This window comes from Elephas maximus, chromosome 17, assembly GCF_024166365.1.
Source record: "Elephas maximus indicus isolate mEleMax1 chromosome 17, mEleMax1 primary haplotype, whole genome shotgun sequence".
Taxonomy (NCBI): Eukaryota; Metazoa; Chordata; class Mammalia; order Proboscidea; family Elephantidae; genus Elephas; species Elephas maximus.
The window spans coordinates 43062189-43073037 of record NC_064835.1 but is presented as its reverse complement, the minus strand read 5'-3'; the positions used below and the strand labels follow the sequence as shown (position 1 = coordinate 43073037).

General features: G+C 38.7%; 1 gene segment (V, D, J or C); it reads right to left on the bottom strand.

Moving 5' to 3' along the window:
• Positions 1–1342: 1342 nt before the first annotated feature.
• LOC126060216 (immunoglobulin kappa variable 2-24-like) lies at positions 1343–2282 on the bottom strand. The segment is given in 2 exon segments: positions 1343–1821; positions 2216–2282. Coding segments are annotated over 2 exon segments (528 nt in total).
• Between the last annotated feature and the right edge of the window lie 8567 nt (positions 2283–10849).

The window sequence follows — 10849 nt, the reverse complement described above, 5'->3', positions numbered from 1 at the left end:
ACTGGCAGAAGAGAGAATCAATGAACAGGAAGCTAGATTAACAGAGATCATGCTATCTAAGAAAGGGAGCAAATAAAATGAAGAAAAGTAAACAGAGCCTCAGAGAAATGTGTGACACCATTATACACACCAACATATATTTAATAGAAGTATCAGAAGGAGAGGAGAAAGAGAAAGAAACAATTTGAAGAAATAATGGGTGAAAACTCCTCAAATTTACTGAAAAACTTTACATCCATGAAGCTACACAAACTCCAAGATAAATGGTAAGAAATCTAAAATCAGACACATCATAGCAAAAGTGTTGAAAGACAAAGTCAACAAGAAAACCCTTAAAGAAGCAAGATGTAAATGACTCCTCCTGTACAAGGAAAACCCTATGATGTTAATACATGACTTCTCATGAGAATCAGTGGAGTCCAGAAAATAGTAGGAAAACATGTTCCAAGTGATGAAAAAAAACTGTGAACCAGGCATCTTATATCCAACAAAATTATCATTCTAAACTGAAGCAAAAATAAAGACAATGGCAGAAAAACAAGAAATGGGAAAATCCGTTGCTAACACGCCTGCTGGCCAGAAATGCTGAAGAAAGTTCTTCAGACCAAAAGCAAATAAGCCCAGATGGAAATGTGAGTCCACATGAAAAATCAAAAAGCACAGGTAAGGATAATTATGTAGTTATTAAAAAAAAAGTATAATGCCCATTATTTTTCATCTCTTTCAGTTTATGCTGTTTATTTTTAAAATTCAGCTTTTGAAATGCCAAAAACTCCTTTTTTTCTGGGATAAGAAGTTATTGGGGAAATTCAAAGACTTGTGAAATTAAGGTCTCACGTCTGATAAAAAAAATTTTTTTTTTTTTTATAAAAACTTACAAAAAGCTATTTGGAGGCTCAAAAACCATCATCTTCACAAATTCTTCTCAGCCACACTCCCCTGAGGGCAGCTAATATAGAATATTTCAACTATCTTAATTCAAGGGGAAGTGTAAGTGGTAAAATGGGAAGCAGGGGGTTGGGAGAGTGGGACAATACTAATTTCTAAATATCACCAAATTTTATCCTGATGAACTATACAAAGAAGCCTGTGAAACCTCCACAAATACCCAATTTGTGTTGCCACGATCTGTGTCAATTGTCTGCCTGTCATGCTGACTAAATTTAACTGACAAATGTACACAGGCAGGAGGATTAGGATGAGCTCTCAGTCAGCTCTCTGGGCGTCAGCTCTAGTGGCTCAGAGGCACTTGGACTTCATCCTCCCTACTGGCTCTGCCACATGAAGATTGGTGCAGCTGACCAGCCACAACTGGGCAGTGTCTGAGGTATAACAGAGGCACTCATGGTCCAGAGTCCTCAGCTGCAACCCATTCCCCTGAGGTCTCCGACATCGTCCTCTTAGCAGCCTCAGAGAATCTGTTGGGCCTGCTCCCCACACAGGCCACACATTTAGGCAGCTGGGCCACCCCAAGCAGAGAGGTTTTTGTGCAGGGTTGTACCACTGTGGGAAGAACTTTTGTACTTTGCATGCAGTAATAAACTGCGACATCATCAGCCTCCACTCTGCTGATTTTCAGAGTGAAATCTGTCCCTGACCCACTGCCAACAAACCTGTCTGGAACCCCAGAGAGCCGGTTAGAAACCTTATAGATCAGGGGCCGTGGGGGCTGGCCAGGCTTCTGCTGATACCAGCTCAAATAGGTGTCTCCATCACTATCTACGAGGCTCTCACTGGACTTGCAGGAGATGGTGGCTGGCTCTCCAAGTGTGACAGGCAGGGAGAGTGGAGTCTGGGTCATCACAATATCCCCACTGGATGCTAAAATAACGAGAGAGAAGTGCAAGGTTATGTACCAATATTAAGAGCCATTTTCATAGTTCCCTTCTGCTATTTATTTCAGGCTAAATCATTGTATGGGTGTGTATGTATGAAATTTTTATTCATACCCCAAAACAGATAATTTCAAAAAAAAAGCCCTGAGATTCGCCAGGCATAAAAGAACCCCTTTCTCTGTTAAAAACTTCACCAAAGAGCAGGCCCCTCTTACTCTTGTGTTCTCCTCAGTTTCACACATCTAAACACCACATGCCTCTCAGAGTGGGTGTGACATACTCATCTAACCTTAGAACAGAATACACACAGGAACCTGTGGTGCCCCCAGAGCTCATCCTCCCCACCTCCTTCTCCTTTCCCAGCCCCCCTCTGTCCTTACCAGGGATCCAGAGCATTAACAGCCCCAGGAGCTGAGCAGGAAACCTCATTTTGAGAAGTTGAACTGATGAGTCCTGGTAAGGAAAGGCAGACTTGAGCTGACCTTTTATCTCAGACTTTGCCAGGGAAGGTCCTCCCTGGGGAACAATATGCAAATCCCTTGGTGGGTGCAGCAAGTGTGGAGAGAACCAAGGGGAGGGTGGGCCTCTCCTGTGAGCAAGTAACAAAGTGTCTTCCATGTTTGGAGGAAAAACAACAGAGACAAAGGTGGTACAATGCACATGGCCCTGACACTGTAAAAACCATCAGAGGCCCTGCAGATGGCACATGGGTGTCTAGGATCCACCTCTGGGACATCGAATGACCATCCTGCATGGTTCTCTCTCAGCTGATCTATAAAAGTAAACAGCTCCCACACCCATTGTGCTGATCCACAGAGTGTCTTCAAACAATGACATGGACTTGAGATCATTCAAGATTGTCTGGTATCTGCTGATACCAGGGTAATTGTTTCAGAATGTTAGAATCAACGGCTACAAACTCTCTTTCCCTGGGACCCAGTGAATTAAACTCCTAAGATGTCTTAAGTCAAAAGAGCTTGAGAGGCTTTAAAACAAAGTTGTCTTTTATACATTGAAAGCTAATAGACCAGTTTAAGGCAAGGGGAACAGATGAAAAATTTTTTATGCCTCAGGCAGTGAATATGATATTCCTGGTAAACAGTTGTTAAATTTGAGGTATATCCTATCTTTCTCCTCTCTATCTCATTATACACACACACATATAAGTAGCTGTGGTCAGGTGCCATTGATTTGGTTCTGACTCATAATGACCCTATGTACAACAGAACAACAAACACTGCTCAGGCTTGAGTTATCCTCAGAATCATGGCTATGCTTGTGCACATTGTTGCAGCCAGTGTGAATCCATCTTGCGAAGTGCCTTCCTCTTTTTCGCTGATCATGTACCAAGAATGAAGTCCTTCTCCAAGGGCTGGCCCCTTCTGATAACATGTTCAAAGTAGGTGAGATGAAATCTCACCAACCTCACTTCTAAGGATCATTCAGGCTGTACTTCTTCCAAGACACATTTATTCATTCTTCTGGCAGTTGATGGCACGTTAAATATTCTTCCCCAACACCATTATTCAAAGCCATCAATTTTACTTTAGCCTTCTTTACTCATTGTCCAGCTTTCACATGTGTATGAGACAGTTGAAAATGCCATGGCTTGGGTCAGGCCCATCTTAGTCCTTAAAGTGACACCATTGCTTTTTAATACTTTAAAGAGGCCCTTTGCAGCAGATTTGCCCAATGCAGTGTGTCGTTTGATTTCTTGACTGCTGCTTCTATGGTCGTTGATCCTTCACAACTTCAGTAATTTCTCTCTTTATCATGATGTTGCTTATTTGCCCAGTTGTGGAGATTCTTATTTCCTTATTTTGTGGTGTAATCCATCCTGAAGGCTGTAGTCTTTGATTTTCATTCAGTGAGTGCTTGAAGTCCTCTTTGCTTTCAGCAAACAAGCTTGTGTAATCTGGCATATTGCAGGTTGTTAATGAGTTTTCCTCCAATTCTGATGCTGCTTTCTTCTTCATATAGTCCAGGTTCTCAGATTTTTTGCTAAGCATACAAACTGAATAAGTATGGTGAAAGGATACTGCCATGATGCAAACTTTTCCTGATTTTAAAACATATGGTATTCCCTTCTTCCATTCAAATGACTGCCTTTTGGTCTATGTACAGGTTCTGCATGAGCAAAATTAAGTGTTCTGGAATTCCCTTTCTTTGCAATGTTATCCGCAGTTTGTTATGATCCACACAGTCAAATGCCTTTGCGTAGTCAATAAAATGCACGTTAACATCTTTCTTTTATTCTTTGCTTTTAGCCAAGGTCCATCTGACATCAACAATGATAACCCTTGTTCCATATTCTGTTCTGAATCTGGCTTGAATTTCTGGCAGTTCCCTGTCAGTGACTGCTACATCCACTGTTGAATTATCTTCAGCAGAATTTACTAGCATGTGATATTAAGGATATTGTTTGATAATTTCCACATTCTGTTGAATCACTTTTCCTTGGAATGGGCATAAATATGGATCTCTTCTAGTCACTTGGCCAGGTAGCTCTCTCCCAAATTTCTTGACATGGACAACTGAGTGTATCCAGCATTGCATTCAATTTGTTGAAACATTTCAATGGATATTTCATCCATTCCTGGAGCCTTGTTTTTCTGTCAGTGCCTTCAGTACAGCTTGGACTTCTTCCTCCAGTTCCTTTGGTTCTTGATCATATGCTACCTCCTGGAATGGTTGAATGTCGACCAGATCTTTTTGGTAGAGTGATTCTGTATATTCCTTTCATTGTTTTTTGATGCTTCCTGTGTCATGCAATATTTTACCTATAGAATCCTTCAATATTGCACCTCAAGGCTTGAATTTTTTCTTCATTTCACTCAGCTTGAGAAATGCCGTGAATGTTCTTCCTTTTTGGTTTTTCTAGGTTCAGGTCTTTGTACACTTAATTAAAATCCTTTACTTTGTTGTCTCTTGCTTCCCTTTGAGATCTTCCGTTCAGCTCTTTTACTTTATTATTTCTTCCTTTCACTTTAGCTACTCTTGTTTCAGAAGCAAGTTTCAGAGTCTCTTCGGATGTTCATTTTGGTCTTCTCTTTCTTTTCCATCTTTTTAATGACCTTTTACTTTCTTCCTGTATATTTTCCTTGATGTCATTACACAACTTTCTGGCCTTCAGTCATTCATATTCAGTTAGTGAAATCTGTTGTTGAGATGGTCTCTAAATTCGTGTGGGATATACTCAAGGTGACACTTTGGCTTTCATGGACTTGTTTTAACTTTCTTAGGTTCAACATGAACTTCCATACAAGCAGTTGATGAATTGTTCCTCAGTTGACCCCTGGCCTTGTTGTGAGTGATGATATTAAGCTTCTCCATTTTCTCTTTCCACAGATGTAGTCAGTTTGAATCCTCTGTATTCCAGCCAGTGAGGTCCATGTATAGCCTCCACTTATTGAAAAAGGTATTTGCAATGAATAAATTGTTGATTGTGTGAAATTCTATCATGTGATCTCTGAGGTCATTTCTATCACTAAGGCCGTATTTTCCAACTATTGCTCCTTCTTCTTTGTTTCCAATGTTTGCATTCCAATTTCAAGTAATTATCAATGCACCTTGATGGGATGTTTGATCAATTTCACACTGCAGAAGTTGGTAAAAGTCTTCAATTTCTTCATCTTTGGCCTTAGTGGTTGGTGAGCAAATTTGAATAATAGTCACAGTAAGTGGTCTCCTTTATATTTGTATGGATATTATCCTATCACTGACAGTGTTGTACTACAGGATAGATTTAAAAATGTTCTTTTTGCAGTGGCTTTCATCTTCAATTAGTCATTCTCGGCAGGTACTCACTAATGCCTAGAAAATCGATCTTTATGCTTTCCATTTCATTTTTAATAACTTCCAATTTTCCTAGACATACATCATACATTCCATATTCTGATTATTACTGGATGTTTGCAGCTGTTTCTTCTCATTTTGAGTCATGCCTCTTAGGAACAAAATTAGCTTCCAAATACCAAGCCAAAAAAAAAAAGAAAGAAAAAGTCATTATGGGTAAATAAATATTGTGTGAAAACAGAAGATAATGACAACGGATCACAAAATGGAGAATGATTACATCACTACAGAACAGCAAAATTTCATCATTACACAACTGCCAAACCACTGAGCATCATGGCCCAGCCAAGTTGACAGATAATCATTACAGTTGGTGTTACTCTCCCCTCACAACTTGGCATTTATTACTACCAGTTGTAATTCATTAACAGGTACAAGAGTAGGATAGTATTTTTTTTACTATTGTTATAAATGCAAAATGTCAGATAATGAGATAGCCAATAAGTAAAGAGTACGTGCATGTGTAAACAAATCAAACCCATTCCTGAGTTGATTCAAGTCCTTTTAATTTACCATGTCAGTGAAAGTAATGAGCTAAGCATAAGAAAAAGCAAAGATAAAAATAAAAACCAGAACAAACAATATGAGACCAATATGATACAGGTTAAAGCTGTTTTTAAAGGACCACTCTGAAAAGGGTTTAAGTGAAGTACTACTCTTAATCAATGATCCAGTGTGAAAACTTGGATTCTGGGAAAATGAGTAAAAGTGAAAATCCCCTCATATTTTCTTTTATTATAAATAAATTCTGAAAAATTTAATTGTGCAAAGTATTCTTTAATATTCTCAACCTAAAGAAAACAAATACCCTCACAACTGGACCAATAAGCAACATCTTGATAAACAGAGAAAATACTGAAGTTGTCAAGGATTTCATTTTAGTTGGATTCAAATCAACACCCGTGGAAGCAGAAGTCAAGACATCAAAGGACATATCGCATTGGAATAATCTCTTGTTTCAGGAGCATGTTTTAGAGTCTCTTCAGACGTTCATTTTGGTCTTCTCTTTCTTTCCTGTCTTTTTAATGACCTTTTACTTTCTTCATGTATATTTTCCTTGATGTCATTACACAACTTTCTGGCCTTCAGTCATTCATGCTCAGTTAGTGAAATCTGTTCTCTAAATTCATGTGGGATATACTCAAGGTGACACTTTGGCTTTCATGGACTCTTCAAAGTGCTAAAAGGCAAAGAAGTCACTTTGAGGTCTAAGGTGCACCTGATTCAAACCTTGGTATTTTCAGCTGCTCAGTATGTACATGAAAGCTGAACAATAAATACCAAAGACCAAAGAAGAACTGAAGTATTTGAATTATGGTGTTGGCAGAGGATATTGAACGTATCATGAACTTCCAGAAGAACGAATAAATCTGTCTTAGAAGAATTACAGCTAGAACGCTCCTTGGAAGCAAAGGTGGTAAGACTTTGTCTCATATACTTTGAGCATATTATCAGGAGGTACCCAACCCTGGAGAACAACATCATGCAGAGGGTCAGCGAAAATGATGAAGACTTTTGATGAGATGGATGGACACAGCAATGGGCTCAAGCATAACTAGTATTGTGAGTATGGCGCAGGACTGCCAGGCAGTATTTCATTCTGTTGTACATAGGGTCACTGTGAACAGGAACTGATGCAATGGCACCTAACAACAACATTTTTAAAGATAATTTAACTTCAGAGAGTATGGAAATTTCCTTGAAAATTAACATTAAACTTTTAAAAAATTCTCCAATTTTCATTGGCTGTTTGATTTCTTAATATGCAAAAAATGAAAATTCTTGTAAAATTTTTTTCTTGATCAGAAAATGGTTTTCAAACTTGCTTATATTATTGATACACAGACAGTGCAATATCCCTAATTCTAAAATAGAATCACTGTCTCCTGTGTGTTATGAAACCGTACTTTGGCTTGGACAGCAAAACTGACCAGCAGCCAAAGATGAACACTCCACACTGGACACAATTCACAAGGGTTGGTAAAAAAAAAAAAAAAAAAAAATGTTAAAAATAACCTCTGTTTGGTCCAGGTGGGGAGCAGCAGACCTGTTTCTCTCATCTTGATCATCATAAAATGAATAAGGAAACTTACGTAGGTGGGTCATATACTAAGTAGATTATCTCTGTTGACAGATGCTATTAGCTTGGTGTCCATTGAATTGGAAGCTAGCGTGTGGTTTGCAGGACTTGGGAAGACAGCCATAGAGGTGGAACTGTTTGAGTCAGTTACCCTCGAGTAAGTGTTTATGGGGTGGAGAGTGTGATACTCTTATACATTCTGTAGACTTTGTTCTGTAGACTTTGTTACCTTAACAGCCCAAGCTCACATGGATTTATAAAAGATTAGAACCACACAGAGGCCCAGTTCTCATCTGGACCCAAATAGAGGTTGTTTCTGGTAAAAGTGAGAGTTTCTCCATGGGTGAGAATTGAGATCAAGCCCTCAGCAGAAGGAGCTTTCCACCTGCAGGTTGGCTTGAGTATATTCCTAGGCTCTTTGGCACCTGTGATGGAAGCTGATTGACTTTTAAATAACAGCAAATTGTCACCCACTCAGTTCCACCCTGTCTTTTAGGGTCACCAAAGCCAACTCAAAGACAAGGGGTTTGGTTTACAGGATACATGCATGGATAAATATTCTCACTGCAGGGAGCTCAGGACAGCTCAGTGAATGTGCTTATCAGAATTCTGAGTTTAGATGTTCTTTCTAATCTCTGTGAGAAACAGGTATGTTAAGATGCCTGACTTTTCAGAAGTCCCAAGACCCTATTCTCCATACTCCTAATCTGAGTCTGTTTCCAAATGTCTGAATCATTTTTCTTTCTTTTTTCTATAATAAATTAAAAAATCCTATAGAGGCGTAGGGGTTAAGTGCTATGGCAGCTAACCAAAGGGTAGGAAGTTTGAATCCGCCAGGTGCTCCTTGGAAATTCTATGGGGCAGTTCTACTCTGTCCTATAGGGTCGCTATGTGTCGGAATCGACTTGACAGCACTGGGTTTTGGTTTCCTATAGATGCTTACATCTGCGTCTTAGGATAGTTGGAGGTAACATGTGCTGGCCCTTTCTGCTGATCCCCAGCTCACTGCAAAGGGGACCTTAATTCCATTGACTATCCGGGCATTCTCTGCCTTGTAAGTTATTTACTTCATCTGAAATCCCCTCTCAAGACTCACCCTTAAGGAAAGGTGTCTCTATCTTCAGAAGTTGGCCTTTTTAAAAGTCACAACTTGCCTGGAAGTTTGATGGTGATGTCTGCCTGTTTGTCTGACCTTGTAAGAAAACTTGCTTCACCTTAGAGATGGAGAGCGGAGGATCCAAGAAAACTTTGGGGGTCAAAAGGGAATTCTAGCCTTTTTAAATTGTTTTTGAGGCTCTATATGCCACAAGAATTTGTGTGGATACACCAAGATGACAAAGAAAAATGATATTCTTGAAATATTTTTATTTGGATAATATAGTTTCTAAGTACCTGCAGAAATGGGGAGCTCTCAAATCCCATGATTCTTCTTCCATATTAAACAGTTTCAAGAATTTTAGAAACTGCTTATATGAATTTTAATAAGCAGATTTTAAGACCCTCTGGAAAAATTTAACACCGAATTAAATCACTTAAACTGGTTTCTAAGGTCAGTCAATTCTGCCTTAACCACTTTGTCTCATCACCTAGTGGCAAAAATTGAAAATTTGGAGCAAGAATCAAGAACTCAATGAACTATTTAGTAGACATTCTTTGCCTTATAATAATAATACAATCTCTTCATTAGCAAGCAGAAACAGCAACTTTCTGCTTTAAAAAAGCAGCATTCTCTCAGCAATAAACCTCATCCCTATCTTGTTCTTTCATGTTCAGGAGCCAAGGATAACCCAAAGCTTCTGCTCTTTGAACCATAAACTGTACTCCCCTCTCAGAATTTTTAGACATTTGCATGTTGACTCCCCTACAACACCTCTTAGGCCAAGGAGAGAATGGAGGGTCAGCAATAAATCAAATCTAATCAAATCAAATAGAATAGAATGAAATAATACAATACCATAAACTAAAACAAGACCAAATCAAATGAAATGAATTTGAGCTCCCTAGATTTTAGAACAGTCACAGGATAAAATCATAAATTTTAACAAAAATCAAGAGGCTATAAGAACTTGCTAGAAACTCACTTGGGCAGGCAGATCTCATGCCTTTTTCAGATTCTTTTCCTTGGAAATTAGGAACCTCCTCATTTGGTTCTCTCATATGCTAATAACCTAGCAGCCCTAGGTGAAATTTTAAACTGATTATGAAAATTACTATTAATATTCCAGAATGCACAAAAAATATTTATGTAAGGCAAAGTAAAGATCCAGATAGTAGCTGGATGGCACACACAGTTTGCACTCATCAACCAGTCAAAAGATAGGTGCCTCAACCACCCCTCCCCCAGCAGTGCCATGAAAAAAAGTCCTGGCAATAAGCTTTGGTAAACATTACAGCCAAGGAAACCCTAGGGATCTTACTTCTACTTTGACATGCATGGGGTCACCATTAGTTGAAAGTACCACAACAACAACAGGGTTGGTATTTTTTAGAAATTTATTTTGGTTTTAATAGGGTAAAACTTGTTGATCATATGAAAAAAATTAAGTGATATTTGCTCATCAACAATATATCTGAGTAGCAAAAGAGAAATATCTTTTATTTCCTGGTTTAATACTAAAGTTACAATATTCGGTAAAAATAATTTACTTTGATAAGTAAAAATGACTCAAAATATGCCCTTAATATCGGTCATCACAGTAGCTCATCTATCTCAGGACTCGAAGAGAAGAAAGATAATGAAAAACCTCTTATGACAGTCACCAAAGATTAACACATTGCAGAGAAACAGTGAGAGAGGGAGAGGAAAGGGGAAGGAAAAAGAGAGATAGAGAGGAAGATTTGACTGGACAGCAACAGCTTTGTTTCGGTTTTATAACATTAACATCTTAACAAGTCAGGCAAGTAAGGAAACATTTTGGACTTGAAGTTGAAACAGGATAAGCATGTCTATCAAAAATTTGACTTGAGTGCCCCCTAGTGTGCTGTTGACTTAGGAACAGATGGAAGTAGATACAACAAAAGTACAGAATTTACACTCTCAAATATTTAGCCCTCCTTTTATGATGCATCACATGGAGCA